Genomic DNA, 19,229 nt, shown 5'->3' with positions numbered 1-19,229 from the left:
CAAACACAAAACGGATGAACATATATTAATTTGATAATTGAAGTTATGGAATGGATGAGCATGGGATACTTGATTGATGGGTTGTGAAAGTGAGTCTTGGGTCTCGGCTATGATTATTAGTAAATAAGTGGACTTTTGTTTTGAAGTGTTCTTTGTTCTTCTATTATATGGACTTTCTTGCATAATGAGTTTTGATTGAAAATTGATTTAATATAGGTTAATGAGGATATGGGATCTCTAAAGGTTATTATTTATCATTAATTAATATTATTATGATTATTATTAAATTATATGGATTGGGTGATATCGGGTTATTTACGAAAGTCTATTGTCTTAATTGTAGAATATAGTATTTTATGGAAATTAAGTGTAAACAAGTTTTGATTACTATTTGAATTATTTTTGGGTCTTTACGGAATATATGCTTGAAAGTTTATTTTCTATACTATGAATAAATATTTGGGAAATTTGAATTAAGAAAGGGAATATTATTTTTATAATATTTATATAAGGATTATAAACCTCACCATCATATATACCTTCCCTGGTCATTATACCCACATGTGGCGTTGGATTTTCTAGAGTGTGGCCTTCCTTAGTTACTAATTCTAGAATTGATGGATACTTGGAAAACTGTGGATATGGTTTGGGTATGTCGGAACCCGGGCACCCTGACTGGGTGTTACCGTAGACCTCTAGCAGGGTAGTCTACTCGCGTAGGACTTGTCATAGGTGTATGAGTATTGAGGATTCTGCTGTGCGTGCTAGTGAGTCTAGTACCCAGGATAGACGACTCGTCCCTGGCCACATGGTTGTTGAGGATTCCTCCGTAGGGTTCAGCCAAACAATTCCCGCGTTGGATTGTTTTCCCCAATGCATGATGTGTACTATCATATATACCTTCCTTTGGATACTAATACTTGGAAACAGTGGACATGGATACTTGGATACATGGAAATGGATAGCTAGGTAGTCTACGAGCGTATGACTTGTCACAGGAGCACGAGTATTGAGGATTCTGCTATACGTACTGGTTAGACTAGTTCCCCGAATGGACTACTCGTCCCTAGCTACATGATTGTTGAGGATTCCCCCATGTGGTCTAGTCAAGCGATCCCCGGATTGGATTGTCTTCCCCTGGTACATGATGATGGTGTGAGGTGTGATATATATATACACATTATATAAATATATGTATATGTGGATTCGTTTTCGGTTGAGATTCTTGAACTTGTGCTTCGTGAGTATTCTGCATAGGTATGAATGTTCAATGGTTGGTGGGATGAATGGATAAAAGGAAAGGAACTATTAAAGTGTTCAGTGGTTGCCTTGTCGAATTTGATGTCATAATTGAATCTAAAGGCTTGTTTGGTATTCAACTTGAATCCAACTTTTTAAACTCACAAATTGAATTTGGCTCAAAAAGAAAAAAACTTGTTTGGTAGCCCAATTTTTAAAAACTCAAACTCAAGAACAATTAAAACATACCCCAATTATTAAAAATAAACAAACTCAAGAACAACTAAAAAACACCCCAATTATTAAAAATAAAAAATATATGTTTTTTCAGTTTTTTTTTTCTAACAATCCACAAGTTTTCAAATTTTTAAGATTTGAAAATAGTTTTCAAGTTGCATACTAAAAAAGGTTTTGAATCTTAAAAATAGATTTAAGAACTCCTTATTTTTAAGAAAAATCAAAGTTTTTGAGTCCCCTATTTGAATAGGATACCAAACACCCCTTAAATTTAATTGTTGGCATTATTTTAAATAATTGTATATTATCTGAATCGTGATTGTTGATTTAAGAACTGTGTGTGGCTTGATCCTTCACAAAGGGGTATGTAGGTAGCCTGGGGTCTAACTTAGGTTCTGCCGCAAAATAAACTGTTAAAGTTATGCATTATCTACATTATGTGTCTAGGTAGATGGACTACGATGTTATGTCACACATTTTTGTTCAATTGTCCAATCTATGATTTTATGAAGTTTAAATATTATGTGGTGGTATACTTAGATCTAGATAACCTTTGTTGTTAATGCTCTTATGTATTAAAGCCTTACTATGTTACCTGTATTTTAGGGAAGTTAGTTGTGGGCTCTCGTTCCTTCAGATTGTGCACTAATATACTTGTAGGTTCAAAGATGTCAAACCTTAAAGCATACATACTTTGGTATATTGGACTCTAGTATGATGCGTGACTAATACTCTATTTATGAAATCACATAGTGTTGGGTGGTGTATCATTTTATACATTGAAAAGCATGATTTAAGAGAGGAATGATTGTGAGTACTTGGACTATTTAAGATTATAGATTTGTGAAGTTTTAAGAGAAATGCTTGGGGTGTATATGAGAACTATCTTGGTATCAATCGTCATGGTTTTTCTATTGTGCATGTTGTCAATTGGGAGATTGTACATTGTGATATTATAGGTGAAAAATTTAGTAAATGTTCGTATTTCAGGGGAGAATCTACCAAAATTTCGGCAGAAAGTCTCGTCCCTCTTTTCCTTGGTTTGGAAAAGAGGCTATATCGTTAGTAAGTGGGCCCGGCATCAGCTTGATGTCAGAAATACCACAGGATTCATCACGGATTCCGAAGAATTCGGGGCGGGTCCTGTCACTACAGGTATACTGTCATCTCCATTTTCTTTTCTATGTTAGGCATAGCATGCCACACATCCATGGGTGAAAAACACCGAAATTACTTGGATACAAATCCATGGGTGAGAAACCCCGAAATTATTTGGATGCAAATTCATGAGTGAGTAACCCCAAAATTATTTGGATGCAAATCCGTGGGTGAGTAAGCCCGAAATTAATTGGATGTAAAAATCCATATGGGTGAGAAACCCAAAACCTCTATGGATGAATGAAATCTGGAAAAATGGGTTCAAAGATCCATGACAATTAGCAAACGAAATGGGTCTTTACTTTCGTCATGTTGTTTCTTCTTCTCTCTTCCTGAACAAGCTGTAAATGAAAAAAGAGAAGTTAATTCTCTACCACCAAGTGCATAAAAGAAAAAAAGAATAGAAGCAAAGGTGCTCGGGTTTATTCATGTAGCATATGCAAATAAAAAAGGGTTATACCTCTGCCTTTGGAGAATCTGATCAACTTTCTCCTTCTCTGATAAAAAAAAAATCCCACCAATTTTTTTAAGTACGCTGCTATGAAACAAAAACATAAAGAAATCAGTTGTTTGCACATAAACAGAACAACAAAAAAAGGGTGTCTGTGCAGAAACTGTCAAAACAAAGGAAGGAGGGCAGCCATGGAATCCCGAGTTAAATAGACCCATTAGCTATAGACCCATTTGGAAATGAGGAAGTCAGCCAACAAAAAAGTTTGGAGGAGAGACCATGCACAACCCACTTTTTCTTGAATCTCATCTGGTGTTTGTGTGCAAATAATCAAAGTAAGAGAAGCTTTGTGTTTTGTTTTGGATATGACAATAGAAAAAGGTTCGCTACAACACAAAAGTAAACGAAGAGAAACAGCAAGAGGAAGGAGTTGTGTTGGTGTGTGAACAGACAAAATAAAGAGAGATGGAAGACAACCACGTTTTTTTGGAAGAGGGCTTGGTGCATATAGACACAATAGACAAAGAAAAAATAAATAAATGAAAGACAACCACGTTGAGATGGCTTGGCTTGGTGTTGTTTGCATACAGAAGCAACAAACAAAAAAAGGAAGACAACCAAAAAAAAAAGGACAAAAGAAGGAATGAAAGTTTGGGCAGAGAGAGAGAGAGAGAGAAAGGCAGCAAATGAAAAAGGATTGGAATGGTTTGTGCTAACTTTACTGATTGCATATAAAAATAATAAATAAATAAAAAAGAAGGTGTAAGGGGAAAAGAGGAGGCAGGCGCCTCTTTGATTCTCTAGGCATAATTTTCAATTAATGGGGTTGTACTTTGATGGAAGAAACTGTGGCCTACAAAGAGAAATGTCCTAGAGAAAATTTATACCTTTCGGATATTTTCCAAGAAAGTCTGATAATGAGGCAATGGAAAATTGGTGGTATGAAAGGTAAGCCACAGTCAGTCTGGTGTTCTAAATAAAGGGGAATTCTTGGCAATGGTGTAATTCTTCCCCAAGTCTGTTAAAACTACAATTCTTTCATGGTCTCAATCTCTGTAGTCCTAGTTTAGTTGTGATTGGTTTTGCTAAACCAGATGAGCTTTGTGCCGATGACCAATCATGGGCCAACCGATAAAAAATATATTTAAGGACCCATAAACAGATTATTGGGTTGTATACCCATTAGTTCTCAAAAGCCCAAAATATTTAATGGGTGATCACATAAACACCCATTAAATTTACAAAGGGCCAAGTTGCCTATTATATGGTTAATAGATCAATTTTAAAATCGTCATAGCCATATTTGGGTCCAAATGCAAATGTCAATTGTAGAAAATTAGTGGGTTCATCAAAATTGCTCATTCTTTTTCTTGGACATTAACAATAAGAAAAATGGTACAAAATCATCCAATTTTTTTCCTGGGTCATCTACCCATGCAAATTTCAATGAGATCAAATTAAAATATCTCAAACACAAATTCTCAATTAGTGGGCTACACTTATCCATTAATTTTCAAGTTTTGGAATTACGTTGGTTTGATCCCGTCATGGGTACGTAGGCACTCTAGCATCCCACTAGGAGCAACTGCAACCAAATGTGAAGCACTAGTTACATCAACCAAATTCCTACAAATCTCAAATCCGAACAGAATCCTTGGTTAATTTTTAATCCAATTCACCCCAAAACACACATCAAAATCGAATCCATGGTTTATTCAACTAAATTCACTCAAGCACTTCTCAATACAATTCAAATCAAAATTTTCTTGCAATGAGTCATTTATTCATTGTGATTCTTTGAACTACGAGTGGCTTGATCCCTGCAAGGGATACGTAGGCACCTTAAGGTTCGACTTAGGGGCAGCTGCAAAACAAAACACACACATTATGTTTCTTTATGATGGAATCAAAGGGTGTTCCCTTGAAGTAAGGGATTGTAATTAAGAGACACCGCGTCTCTAATGGGTCGAACCTAAAATAATAAAACCACATTATTTAATTAGTGGTGATGAAACTATGTTGGGAGGTTCACATTTTTCTTCAACAGAGTTGGAAAGGTTTTTGAAATTGGATGAAATTTATTGGCAGCAGAGGCGTCGTGTTAATTGGTTAAAGTATGGAGATCGAAATACCTCTTATTTTCATAAGATAGGAGTCATAGAGCAAAAACTAATTCTGTGGAAGGGATTTTGGATGCTAACAATGTCATGTAGAGTCATCCTATGAAGGTCAATGATGTGTTTTTGGATTATTATAATCGACTATTTTCATCTGCTAGTGCAAATATGAGCATCGAGATTTTTGAGGCAGTCTCTGCCCGTCAAATGACTAAGTGTTTTCTGTCTTTGATTTTCACTTGGGAGGAGGTGAAAAGTGCCATTAAATCTATGAGGCCAACCAAAGCTCCTAGTCTAGATCGGATTCCAGCCTTATTTTATCAGCGCTACTGGAATATTATTTGTTATGATATTTGTCAACTTTTCCTGGACGTTCTTGATGGGAGTGATAGGGTGGCTGATTTCAACCATACTATGATTGCCCTAATTCCAAAAGTTAATTCACATTTTCGGGTAACTGAATTTTATCCCATTAGTCTTTGTAATGTCCTTTATAAAATTATTTCCAAAGAGCCAACATGTTGAAGAAAGCAATGTCGGATGTCATCTCGGAATATTAAAGTGCTTTCATTCCCCATCGTATGATTCCAGATAATGTTTTGGCAGTATTTGAAACTATTCATTGTCTGAAGCGCAGAGGAAAAATGGGGAGACAGAATGTTATTTTGAAACTTGATATGGCCAAGGTTTATGACTGGGTGGAGTGGATATTTTTGGAACGCATGATGTCTACAATGGAGTTTCCTAATCATTTTATTCAGTTGATTATGGGTTACATTACCTCTATCTCTTATTCTTTATTGTTACAGAGGAGACCATTCGGTCATATCGTTCCTTCTCGGGGTCTTCGCCAAGGTGATCCTCTTTCGTCATATCTTTTCCTTATTGTGGCAAAAGTTTTTTCTACTTTACTCTAAAAAGCTGATTGTGATTTTTGAGTTCACAGGGTTTTTATTGCCTCTTCTGCACCGTCTATTAACCACTTTTTTTTCGTCGATGACAGTCTTTTAGTCTATGATGCTGAGTCTTTGAAGATTATGGAACTGAAATTAATTTTTGGCCTTTATAAAGCGGCATCGGGACAACAAATAAATTTTAAAAAGTCTGCCTTTGTTTTAGCTCATCTACCTATGAGCCAGTTCAAGTCCAAATCCAAGTAGTATTGGGAGTACTAGTTGTCCCTTGTCATGAACGCTACTTGTGTTTTCCTACTATTGCTGGCAAAAATATAAAACACATGTTTCATGTGCTATCAAAGATTGTGTTTGGAAGAAAATCTTTGGTTGGGAAGGCAAACTTATCTTCAAAGCTAGGAAAGAGGTGCTTATAAAAGTTGTGTGTCAGGCCATGCCTACTTATTCTATGAGGTTTTTTTTGCCTCCATACTAGTTTATGTTCCGAGATCGAAGGTATTTTGCTTGTTATTGGTGGTCGGAAGGGGAGGTGAGAAAGGTATCCATTGGAAGAATTGGGAAGTTCTAAGTAAGCATAAGACTAAAGGAGGTATGGGTTTCCACGAGCTTGTCACTTTTCACCAAGCCTTACTCTCCAAATAAGGATGGCATCTCCTGGATTTCCCAATTCTTTAATTGCCCAGATGTTCAAAGTCCGATATTTCTTTGACTCTGATTTTTTGCATGCCCAAGAGAATTCAACACCCTTCACATGGCAATCGATCTTGTAGGGTCGTGAGCTCATTTCTTGTGGTCTTTGCTGGCGCATTGGAGATGGACGTTTAGAAAAAATTTACAGTGATCCATTGGTACCTCACCACCTTAATTTTACTGTTCAGTCTACCCCCTACCCTTCTGTGGACTCAAAAGTAAGTGCTCTTATTATTGCTAGTGGACGTTGGAATGTTTATGGAATTTATCATCTCTATACTTTTCTTGAAACTAAGCTCATTCTATCTATTCATTTGGCATTTTACTCGTAATGGCCAGTATACGATCAAGAGTGGTTACTGATAGCTTCTTTGTCTACCTCTAGGTCTTCATCTTCTACTTTTTAGAAGTTGTGGAAAAATCTTTGGAAGTTAAAAGTACCACCGAAAGTGCAACAATTTTTATGGCCTTTGGTCTAGAATGTCCTCCTTACCTTTGATGTGCTTTATCGATGGAAAATCACCCAAAATGTCATTTGTTTAAGTTTGCCTTGGATAGGTTGAAACAACTCTTCATGCTCTTCACAGTTGTGTGGCTAGTTCTTTGGTATGGGAAAAATTGGGTTGGACTTCATCTCTTGTTCCTTTACCTTGTCAAGACACTGCAAGCTAGTTGCTAGCTATGTGGGACCTTATCCCTAGTACCCAACACTCTTTTGTTTGCGACTGTTCTTTGGTCTTTTTAGAATGCTTGTAATGCTGTTTTGTTTGATTCTATTGTTTTGCCCCATGAGCAAATTGTTTTTTGTGCAAAAAACTATGATGCTAAGTTCTAGAAGATCTTACTTCATCATCATAGGCGGTCTTCTTTGCCAACTCCTGAGAAACGGTGGCAACCTCCGCTTCCTTGTTATTTTAAACTCAATGTTGATAGTGCGCTTAGTTTGGCCTCTGGCTTAAGTGGGGTTGGTGTGGTGGTAAGGGATTCCTTTGGTCGAATTTGTGGTGTGGTGGCGATGTGTACACCCAGTTTGCTGTCAGTACTGGCCACTGAGTTGTTTGCTCTAAAAATTGGAATATCCTTTGCGGTGGACACTTCCTTCTTGGCCTTTAGTAGGTGAGTCTGATTCCTTGGCTGCTATTCAATTGCTTCTCAAGAAGGAGACCTGCTATGTGGCAAAAGGGGTTCTTGTTGAGAAAATTAGACAACTTCTCGCCTCGTTGCCTTCCTTTTCTGCTTGTTTTGTTCCCTGTACTGCTAATGGGGTTGTGGATCCTCTTGCGCTTTTCAATCTTGTTGAGGATGATTTGTCTTTTTGGTTTACTGACCCAACACTTTGGTTACGGGATTATCTGATTGAGGACTCTCCTGGCAGTTTTTTATGTTTGACTTTCTTGTAATCTCTGGCATGTGTGGTACTCTTTCCTCCTCTAGAGTTTTGTCCATTCGGGTTTTCCTCAGAGAGATTTTAACGAGGCTACCTAATACATGATATTCATCTTGTAATGATTTGATTATCTAATAGTATACCATCCTTCTCTATCCAGAAATTTCCCGAAATTATGACTCTACTACATAAAGTTTTTTTCATCTCAACTTCCTACCTAAAATTTGATTTTTCTACCACTTTCATACTTTTATTAGTCTAATTGTTAAGTTATCCGTTAAATGATGACGTGGTAATCAAAGTTTTTTTTGAGGTCAAAACGTGGCAATCAATGACCCACTTAAACTCAGACATATTGTGCTACATCAGCTGATAAAAATAAAATTTTAAAAATAAAAGATAAAAAATAAAATAATCAAGTAACAATTAAAATAATTGAAAAAACTCAAGAAAAAAATTAAAATTTTTTTTTGGGGAAAACTCTCTCTCCTCTTTGTGCAACTCATGACCCACCCCAATTCCAACTACCCATCACCTCTCCCCTTCTCTCTCTTTTTCCATCTCTCTCCTCCGTACCTGAACCAGCCCTTCCTTTATTAGGGATGGCTGCGTCTTCTACCCAACAAAGCTCACCATGAAACACACCTCCAATTCCACCTCCCTCACCTCCTTCTCCACCTCCTGTGTCTTCTCCGTCCTCCTCGAGATCGCTTCAGCCTATGCTTTGTCCTTTCCAACTCCACCTCACCCCCATCGCCCTCGCCAGCCAATACTTCGGCTTCTTTACCAACGCCACCATCCCCATCGTCGCTCCGTTGCTTGCCGTCGAGTTTGATACTGGGCAAAAGCCAGAGTTCAACTACCCATATGGAAACCACATTGGCATTGACCTCAACAACAATTTTCTTGTGTTTCAGTTGAGTTCTTCTTCGTCTTCGTTGTCTAATGGGGCAATTGCTGGCATCGCAATCAGTTGTGTTGTTGGTTTTAGCATCTGGGATTTACTTGTATCGAGTTGCAGGATGCAGATTTGGTTTAGGAAAAGAGGGGGGAGAGAGAGAGAGAGAGAGAGATGGGGGAGGCGATGGTCAGTTGGAATGGGGGTGGGGTGGAAAGCAGTGGGTTGTGACCTGTGAGTTGTAGAGAGAAGAGAGAGAGTTTAATTTTATTTTCAATTATTTTAATTGTTAATTGATAATTTAATTTCTTTATCAACTGAAGTGACACAATATATTTGAGTTTCGGTGGGCCATGGATTGTCAAGTCATCATTTAATGGATAACTTAATAGCTAAATTAACGGAGGATAAAAGTGTTAGAAAAATCAAATTTTGGGTACGAAGTTTAGACGAAAAAAACTGTGTAGTAAAGTCATAATTTCGGGAAACTTTCGAGTAGTAAAATGAAATTAACCCTTTTTTAATTTTAAAGTTAAGTGTTATTGTATATGGCTTTGTGGGCCGGACTTTTATGGGTGGTCGGGCTAGACTTTCTTGGGCTCAAATGGGTTGGATTTATGAGTTGGACTAGACTCTAGACACCTTAGCTCAAGCCTAACCCATTGAACAACGGGCCGGGCTGGCCAATGACCCACAACAGGTCAGACTGGGCTTTTCCTCAATGGTCCGTGTGGCTCCCGTCGGCCCATGAGCTGTCTCTTCTTCTACTCTGAGCAGCAGCCACACGAACCCAACAGAACAAATGAGAAAAGAATGGAGGTCATGGAAGACACACCGCACCTGCAATTGCATAAGCTATCAGCCCTAAAATCAGAGGAAGCACTTGACCAATTGCTTTGCACTCTCTGGAAAACCAGGAAAACTGGTCTCCACTCCCCCCACCAAAAGTCCCACTTCCAATCTCTCCTCAATCTGCCTTCTCTTTCACAACTCCATCCCGTACGTATTTCTCTCTCTCTCTCTCTCTCTCTCTCTTAATTTCTGTAGAAAAAATTTACATAACATTTCTTTTTTCTTAACGAATTTATATACCCTTTTGTTTTGCTTAACAAATTTACATACCCATTTGTTTTTCTTGGCAAATAACAGGTTTTGGCATGCCTTCGATCGCTTATCAGAAAATGGGTACATGAAAACTTCACTGGTGATGACCTTTTGAAGCTCTTCCCTCCCGATTTACCGCTCGATTTGCAGAGCAGTTTGGTGGTGTTGTTCCACAAGTATCAGTCTCAATGGAAGGATGAAGTAGCCCGAGAACAGCTGGTTAGCCACACCTACTTTGACCCCGAGTTTTTAAAATTGCATTTTGATCCTTTTTTTGCATATGTTTTCTGGGTTCTCTTTGCCATTGTCATTCGTATACTCAACTCTGCCTTTTTTCCTTTTTTTTTTCTTTTTCCCAGCGTTTATTGCCAAGGACTAGTGTTTCGTATCAGGTCAAGACAAGTGTGCCGCCATCTTTCACGACATTGGGTAGCTCATGCTCATTTAGCGATTTTGGAGCTTCATCAACACCGATTGTTACTGGGACCAATGCGTCTCGGCTCACTCCCATGTCTCCTCCAATTCTTCAGGTGGTGAGGTTGATTGCTTGATTGGTTTCTTGTATGATAATTAATTTCATACTTACTTCATGGCTTTCTATTGCAAGTCGCATTCTTTCTAATATAACTGCTATGCTGGTGTTTTTGGAACCTTATGTGGTAATGATATTATAGGATGTGGGACGCTTCTAGTTTTCTCTGTGGTTTCTTAATAGATTCCAAGGCAAAAATGTTTATGTTGTACAAAAAGATGTCTACTAGTTTGATTTTTCAGGTCTTAGATTGAACATGCAACTTATATCTCTTTCTTCTCCCATCAGTGGTAGTAAACTTGGATATCATGTTTTTTTGGGGAATGTTTATAGGTGTAGGAATTCCCTATCGTCTCACTACTGACTTCTCTTGATATGCAGGGAATTCTACCTCGCCTAAAGTCAATGACTTGGACCATGGAGAACTGTAACTCAGGGCCGGCTAATAGAGTGGCTGTCATCAATCTTAAGGTAGGTAAATTCTGAGAAGAATTCTTTCCAAAAGAGTTTCGCACAAGGCAATTGAAATATAGTGTGAATGAGGTCAACTGTGTGTGTGTGTGTGTATATATATATATATATATATATAAAGGTGCACATATAAAATTTAAGCATTCAAAATCTCATGGGATTAGGACTTATGAAACATAATCAAGTACAACTGTCCAAGAAACATGTTACTATGTATGAGTATATATTGCTGCCAAATAGTTTTCCAGAATTCTACCACTCTTTAGATTTTACTGAAAATGAAAAGACTGCGTGGATTTCAGGAAAATAGCAAAATAGCATTCAATGTAAAGCTTATTATATTCTCTATATAATTTAACTCATTAAAATCCCAGTTGCAAAAGCAAAACCCTAAACCCTAAAATGCACGCATTCCCATTTTAACTAGAATTATCAGCATTTTTCTTTTACTTGATATCAACCGGTAAAATATCATGTAAATATAGTGCTATACCAATACCATTTCACCTTCAATTTACGATGTACCTTCTAATCTTTTAATGAACTCAAAACTGATACACACCTCACTAACATATATTAAGCTTCTTAAGCCTTAACCTCTCCAACCTCCCTTAGTTCTTCTCCCCATATAAGTGCCAACACCAAATCTTTCCCCATATGGAATTGGAAATTTTTGCAGGACCAACTAAAATTAGTTTGTATTTGTTTTAATTTTTTTTTTAATAATACTAAAACTTTTTATTTAAACAGACTTCCCAAACAAAACAACTGCAAGACAATTTCTGTTAAAATGGTTTTGATTATGACAAGTGAGCGGTTTCAATTCAAGCTTGAGTTCTTATGCTAGCTGATACGCATCTGATTTGTTTGCCCAGCTGTGTAAGAAGAATGAAATTGGATTAAAGAGACTTTCCTTTGCACTTCACTTTCCTTGAGATTTATATAGCTTCTGGTGGTTATAGTTTCACAATGAATTCATGCATGTGTGCCTCTTTAATAAAGTTCGAAGTTTCTCGTCCCTTTCATATGGCAGTCTCATTAATTTGTTTGGTCATTTTTCTTCACACACATTATGTAATTTTTTTTTTTTTTTTTCTAGTTGCAAGATTATACCAAATCTCCTTTAGATGAAATCGAGGTGAAGTTTCAACTGACTAGGGACACTCTTGAAGCTATGCTGAGATCATTGACTTACATCAAAGAACAACTCTCAAGCATGGTAGGCACACTGCTTTCTAACTTATTGGTATTTTGCCTCCTCTGTGTTGATTTTTCGTCTGAACTGTAGAGTAGAGATATAGGGATGCGGGTGTTGCCTGGGACATAAGTTACACTTAATATTTATAGGCTTCAAATAAAACTTCCAAACACTCCTATAAGCACTAAAATACTCATTATAATACTAAAAGACCCATCAAATAATAGAGAAGTACCAAAAGACTCATTTAACAACATCAGTGATCACCTTTTATTGGCTGGCTGCCAATAACCTTCACTGGTGGGTGGCAAACTCCAGTTTCCAAAATTTACAAAAAATTATTAAATTTCTTTAAACATAGAACATTAGCAATTACCAAGAAAACATCTTTCATCTAAAATGTGAATATATTTTTTGTTCTAGAAGATATTTTCTGCTAAACAAATAAAAGATAATAACAAATTAACAGTTTCTTTATTTAGTAAACTGAAATTTGCTGCAAATACCTCTGGATTAATATTGATGTGAGAATTTAAGGTGCAATGCTTCTTTTCCGTCCTTGCAAAACGATGTATCTGAACTTCTGCTCTGGTTTCAGGTTGGGACTATTTCTGGACCATCACAAAAGAAACAAAAGCAATCGGATCATTTGGTATGATATCTTTAAATGTATAGCTAACTTGCCTAACGAAGTGTCATGTCCTTTTGTTCACTTTACCCTTTTTATTAATGTCTTGCCCCCAATCTTTTTCGGATATTGAAGGACATGAACTTTTTCTCTCCATTTCGTGTATTGTATTTTCTAATACACATTTAAATGCCGGATGCAAAATGATAGTTTTGGAATCATGTAAAAGATTTTAATTTAATTTGGGTCTTTGATAGTCACTTGTAAGATGGACCGTTATTTTTTTTTTTTGTGTCTATCCTTACCTCTGGGGAAGTTTGTATCTGGAGGTAGGGAACCTTAGCCATCCCTTTCTTGAACTGTATTTTTATTATTTTTTATACAAGCAATATTGGGGAAGGGGGATTTGAACACAGTACCTTGGTGCATAGGTAGTTGCTCTAAACCACTTGAGCTACAAGCTCCGAGAACTGTATTTCTAATCATTCAAGTTCAACCGTAACGTTTTGTTGGTAATATTTTTCTTTAAAAAGAAAGTAAAATCTGTGGTAAGAACATTCATTCATTCACATTATGTTGAGCAAGGCACATTGTTCTCGGTTAAAAGCTACTTATTTTTTATTCTTCAATGAACCGACCAACTCCAAAAAGTGGTAGGCAAAATCAGATAAGTCGGCACCCAACGTGAAATATGACCAACAAACTCTTGCATACCACTTAAGTGGTATGAAGGCTGTACTTTAAGACGCTTTGCATAAGCTTTACACTTTTTGGGTTTGCCAGTGACAGGTTGATCGGATTTAATAGCCAAATAAGAAAAATAAAATAAAATTCCGGTCAGAAAGAATTGAAAATTTTGAAATTAATGGTGAGACTGGATAAGCAGGTTCTTACCACACATACGGGAGGAGTTCAAAAATAATAGCGAGACGAAACTAGCCCAATACATATCTGGCAAGTATGAGATCCTCAATTTTTACATCCAAAATATAATTTACAATACTGATGATCAAAGCCAACCTTTCACTCAACTATCATAACGTAGGATCAAAACAACAAATTACACACTTCAAGAAATCAAACCAAAAACTCATTCTTGAAGAAATCAATCAATCAATCAAATTGTCACCGAAAGAAACTACCACTTACCATAACATGATTATAATCACACTGGAAAAAACAGAAAGAGCCTGTTGCAGAAGAAAATTGGAAGACCAAAATCGGAAACCGCCAAACACATTCTTCAGTTTTCATGTCTTACATTCTCAATCGGTAGGTCCGTTGCATTTGGTCCTACTTCTTCAAATCCATCCTGTGAATTTGATGATTTCAGCAGCTCATCAACATTACTTCCTGAGACTTGCTTCAAAGCAGTAGGAGTAGTTATAGCTTCCTGAACACCAGGTTCTGTAGTAATTGATGCAGTCTCCTTGGTAGAAGAAGCCATTGCATCTCCTACTTCTTCCAATCCCTCCTTTGAATTTGCTGTTGGTTTTGGCAACTCATCAACATGACTTTCTGAGACTTGCTTCAAAGCAGTATGAGTAGTAAAATTTTCTTGTTCGCTTGATACTATATTGCTTGATGCAATCTCGTTGGTAGAACCCATTGCAGTAGTTCCTACTTCTGCTGACCCCTCCTTTAAATCTGATGTTTGTTTTGGTAGCTCATCAACATGACTTTCTGAGACTTGCTTCAAAGCAGTCTGAGTACTGATGTTTTCTAGAACACTTGATACTATATTGCTCGACACAATCTCCTCCATAGAACCCATTGCATTAATTCCAACTTCTTCTAATCCCTCTGAATTTGATGTTGGTTTTGGCAGCTCATCAACATGACTTTCTGAGACTTGCTCCAAAGCATCATGTGCAGTGATATTTCCTTGAACACTTGATACTATATTTCTTGATGCAATCTCCTCTAAAGAACCCACTGCAGTAGTTCCTACTTCTTCCGAGCCATCATTTGAATGTGATGGATTTGGCAGCTCACCAACACTATTACCTTCTGACACTTGCTTCAAGATGGTATGAATATATTCCAACGGTAATTCTGTTGACTGATCCTCTGAATCCATCAGCTGTGGGAGCACATTGACACTACTTTCTGAAACTTGATTTAAAGTAGTGACAATATCTTCCAAAGATCTTGCTTCGACAATTGGAAACTCTGAACTGGTCTGGACAGTATTTTCGGATGCTTCCACCGCTAGCTGATTGTCAACAATACTGGGAAGAATGACTTCCTCAACATCGAGTCCCTTTTGAATTTGCTTAAAAGCCATGTCAATATCTTCAATTGATCTTGCTTCAGGAACTAGTAGCTCCAGGTTCGATTCTGACAGGTTTGAATCCCCAAATTCAGTGCTCGAAACATTTGCTTCCTCTTGTACGGGCTCATCAGTATGGAGTGGCTCACCAACAACTTCTTTGACACTGAAGTCCCCAACTGCATCCAGTTCTGACAGCAACCCTGCATCAATCTCCTTTACGTCATCTACTTCTTCATTAACAACAAGTGCTTCTGCATGATCATCAAAACATGGTTCAACCATGGATTTATCCGACCAGGAAAGAACTTTCTCCTGTTCAGATGATGGCATTTTTTGGGAAAGAACAGATTGATAACTAGAATCTGATGAAGCTGTCTTCACATTTAAATTCTTAGGGAGATAGATCTCTTCCTCTAAGTGAGGACATGCTAAGTTGAGTTGGTTGCACGTTCCCAAGCTTCTTTCAATTTCATCTGATGCATGTACTTTTGAGGTGGAACCATTTATCTCTACATAGCCTGAAGTACCCTTCTCCGTGCTCTCACCAGGTGTTTCAGAATCCTGGTCTACAAATGGAACATACATTTCAGTTGATGCCTGAGGTGTAACCATTTCTGATATATCGGCTTGCATATCAGAAGAGATAGAATTAAAGGAAAGGATCTTTTCAGTTGGTAGGGGACTTGAGTCATAGACTGGCTCTTTATGTTCATTGTCATCCACTGCCCTGCTCATAAATTGGACTTCTGACTCCTCAATTGAAGGTTGCGATGAAATTACAAACTCCTTGATGATATCACCTTCTGCCTCCAAACTTGTCGATCCACCTTTCATCACATCTGAAATATTTTCATCTACTTCTGACAATGATGACGAGCTTGACCTACTGGTTTTGTCCTCTTCAACCGGTTCTGGTTTCAAATGAATTTCATTAGAAATATGTTCCACAAGAGTGGCTACCACCCCTGTACCAGACAAGCTTGGATCCGGATTTTGCAACTCCCCCAATTTTATTTCAGGATCATCATGTTGAACATCCCTTTTCCCAGCCTGTTCCATATCCAGAGAATCTACATCTTCTGAGGAATGACTTTCATGCTCTACAAGATCAGGAGCATGGTAAATGTTGGATATCACTTCTGCTTCTTTAGTAAAGTATTGCTCACTGAACTTCCTTTCATCCAGATCTGCTGCAGAACTGACTGATTCGGTATCAGGAAGAGAACTCAACTTCGAATCACTAACTTCACTTGATTGTCTTTGAAATAAGGAACTGCTTGTTCCTTCTGAAGCCAACCGTTCTGGTACAAAAACAGGTCTCCACTTAAAATCTTGCCTCTCTTGCTTGGCATGACCTAAGCTGGATGGTCCCAAACTGAAGCTTTCATGCCTACGGAAGAATGCGTCCTTGGAGTGAAATGCCATAAACTCTTGTTCAAAATGGTCTCCCTTGAGATCAGGTTTCTCTTCATTTGACTCATAAGGAAGATCAAAGGGGTTTCGTCTTGGCAACAAAATTGATGGAGCAGACCCAGGAATGGGTGGTAACCCCAAGTTATCAAAGGAATTATATGGAAGATCAAATGGGTTGTGTCTTGTTGTTGAGATTGGTGCAATATTAAAGGGAAGATCCGCACTATCAAAATCTATTAGATTCTTCTCAGCCGTTATTTTGAAGCTTTTCCTTGCTCTTCTCCTTGCAATAAGATTCTCCAAGCGTTGGTTCCTTTCAAGCTCCAAATTCCCCAAATCCATGAGATTCTTTTGGTCATCCTCTGTCCAGATGATTGCAGATTCGCTTTCATCCTCCTTCCCACCCTGTACTTCTTCCTCATCACCGTCATTATAATCAACCCCATCATCCCCTTGTATTCCTCCGCCGAGGTTTTCAGTTTCCTTATCTGACTCAACACTGCCAGCATTGCTCCTATCAGACTCAGACTCATCATGGGACATGTGAGCAGGCTCTGGAGCTTCTGAGTCTAAAAGCGGGTGTAGCTCATCAAGAATAGGAAGGATGTCAGCCATTGAAGCATCTGGTGAGGAACTCTCCGCCCGATCTGACTCAGAATCTGAAGCCTCATCATTGACATCTTCGTCAGCCTCATCATCACCACCACTGCCACCCACACCCAGAGAAGAATCCAAGTGATCAGCCCTGTACGACTCACGGGGAGATACATCATCTTCCACTGTTTTAACCAATGTATACTGCTGCTCAACAGCTTCCACATCCCATTCAACTCCTTCAATCCCCAATCTTTCATCATGAGAGTTTCTCTGGTTATCCAACTCCAGACTGTCTAATTCTCTCTCACCCTCAATCACTCTCTTCTCATTCTGAGTGTGCTTCAAATTCTCATTGATAAGTGGCACATAAACAGAGGAACCATCATGATCCTCAACCTCACTACTGATCTTAGAATCTCTCTGTGGATCATGATCCTCAACCTCACTACTGACAACATCCCTTGTCTTTCCTGAGAATCTCTCTGTGGAAAAGCTGCCATCTCTATCCACAACAAAAGTGTCATCCCTTGAAACCCCAGTTTTAAGAGAAGCAATATCGTGGGTAAGCTTCTCTTCCTTTTCAATCTCGGGTATGTTGGGTTGGCCAAAACTCAAAAGGGTGCCCAGAAGGACAGCAGTGCAGACTAAAACAGGGGATGTAGACACCAAAAGAGAAAACGCAAAAGGAAATGATCTGTACAGAAATATCAGGAAAAGCAGCATGCCCACAAGAAATGGATGGTTGCCAACTAATCTGTAACATGTTCTCTTTGATATGATGGCAAATTTTCTGATTTGAACTCCAATTTCTAACACTAGTCCCATGTTCTCTGTTTTCTTTACTTCCGCTGGATATTGAATATAGATACTAATTTCAGTTCCAATCTGTATGAATAGAAAATTAAGCAGTCAACATACTCATATGGGCACTGAACAGATTATAGATCAAAACCAAAAGCAAAAGGCTTGTGAAAAAAAAAAACTAGGAATTAGTCAGAGCAAAAACCCACCTCAAAGTTGAAGCAAATGAAACTTCAAAGCAATCAGATGCAGATCAAGCCAATACCTGAAAGCCAGAAATTGAAAGAAAGTTGAGATTTTTGGTAGGGAAAGAGAAAAATGGAGAGTACCTTGGTAGAGAAAGGCTGACCAGACCAGATGAAAAACCAAAGAAAGAAAGAAAAGGCAATGGGAATCTTCAGCTTTGCTTTCTCTCTTTTTCTTTTCTGCTTTTGGGGAGTTTGGAACATAAGGCAAAACAGCTAAGGAAAGCTGTATGTATCCATGTATGTCTGTGTTTTTGGTATATTTTGATCTTCAGTTTTTGACAGACAGGAAATGGGGCGGCACAAAAAGAAGAGAAAAAAGAAACCACTCGGTCAATCACGACACCAACTTCTTTTTCTTTCCTTCTGAATGTTTTGTTTTTTAAAATATTTTTTTTCCCGAAAGAATTCCCCTCCTTATTACGTTCTCTTTCTTTCTGTTTCTGTCTTTAAAAGTTATGTTTCTGTACTTCCAGTCCCACTATAGTGGAGTAGACATACATCATGGCCGCCCATTGACATGAGTGATATTATCACTGACGCCATTGACATGAGTGATATTATCATTACCGTTCATCTCTTTATCAGAGAAACCGAAAGTTGTGGTGGCAGATATGCATTTATATGATAATCTGCCTAACGAATTATTTAAAGAAAAGAATGTTGATGGTAATGCGTGGGGAAGTGGTTGGGGATGATCATTGCAATCTTGGGCATTGGACATTCAATATTCATTATGCTTCTTGTTTTGGCAAGTTCAAAGTCTTAAATACTGGAAAAACTTAGGTGAAGCGGGAATTAACACAATACTATTCTTTCTCAATTATAAACTGTCATGTGAAAAAGTTATTATACATTATATATAATAATTGAT

General features: G+C 37.8%; 2 protein-coding genes across 7 annotated transcripts; one reads left to right on the top strand and one right to left on the bottom strand.

Annotated features, from left to right (window-relative positions):
* Positions 1 to 9,823: 9,823 nt before the first annotated feature.
* LOC103339097 (uncharacterized) lies at positions 9,824 to 13,284 on the top strand. 5 transcript variants are annotated; one of them, XM_089042662.1, is made up of 6 exons: positions 9,824 to 10,090; positions 10,241 to 10,414; positions 10,555 to 10,725; positions 11,109 to 11,198; positions 12,298 to 12,412; positions 12,995 to 13,284. In XM_089042662.1, exons 1-6 carry the CDS (start codon positions 9,839 to 9,841, stop codon positions 13,069 to 13,071), a joined length of 879 nt encoding a protein of 292 aa, XP_088898788.1. In that variant the 5' UTR covers positions 9,824 to 9,838; the 3' UTR covers positions 13,072 to 13,284. The 5 variants fall into 5 exon arrangements, with proteins under 5 accessions (XP_088898788.1, XP_008240595.2, XP_008240596.2 ...); XM_008242373.2 differs by having other exon boundaries at positions 12,298 to 12,417; XM_008242374.3 differs by having other exon boundaries at positions 10,555 to 10,728; positions 12,298 to 12,417.
* A 651-nt stretch (positions 13,285 to 13,935) lies between these two features.
* On the bottom strand, positions 13,936 to 18,707 carry LOC103339096 (cardiomyopathy-associated protein). 2 transcript variants are annotated; one of them, XM_089042659.1, is made up of 3 exons: positions 18,460 to 18,707; positions 18,320 to 18,375; positions 13,936 to 18,194 (listed from the first exon to the last, which is right to left on the bottom strand). In XM_089042659.1, exon 3 carries the CDS (start codon positions 18,132 to 18,134, stop codon positions 14,268 to 14,270), a length of 3,867 nt encoding a protein of 1,288 aa, XP_088898785.1. In that variant the 5' UTR covers positions 18,135 to 18,194; positions 18,320 to 18,375; positions 18,460 to 18,707; the 3' UTR covers positions 13,936 to 14,267. The 2 variants fall into 2 exon arrangements, with proteins under 2 accessions (XP_088898785.1, XP_008240594.2); XM_008242372.2 differs by having other exon boundaries at positions 18,465 to 18,707.
* Between the last annotated feature and the right edge of the window lie 522 nt (positions 18,708 to 19,229).

Source organism: Prunus mume, linkage group LG8, assembly GCF_029339155.1.
Source record: "Prunus mume cultivar Tortuosa linkage group LG8, ASM2933915v1, whole genome shotgun sequence".
Classification (NCBI taxonomy): domain Eukaryota; kingdom Viridiplantae; phylum Streptophyta; class Magnoliopsida; order Rosales; family Rosaceae; genus Prunus; species Prunus mume.
The sequence above is the reverse complement of the archived record's forward strand: the minus strand, read 5'-3'. Positions and strand labels throughout refer to the sequence as shown.

What these genes read in the sequence shown, in the direction of transcription:
- LOC103339097 (XM_089042662.1), top strand. Translation starts at nt 9,839, where the DNA reads ATGAGCTGTCTCTTCTTCTACTCTGAGCAGCAGCCACACGAACCCAAC. An exon ending in AAGTAGCCCGAGAACAGCTG is followed by an intron (nt 10,415 to 10,554) that starts GTTAGCCACACC and finishes TCTTTTTCCCAG; the next exon opens with CGTTTATTGCCAAGGACTAG. An exon ending in CATCAAAGAACAACTCTCAA is followed by an intron (nt 12,413 to 12,994) that starts GCATGGTAGGCA and finishes CTCTGGTTTCAG; the next exon opens with GTTGGGACTATTTCTGGACC.
- LOC103339096 (XM_089042659.1), bottom strand. Translation starts at nt 18,134, where the DNA reads ATGGGACTAGTGTTAGAAATTGGAGTTCAAATCAGAAAATTTGCCATC.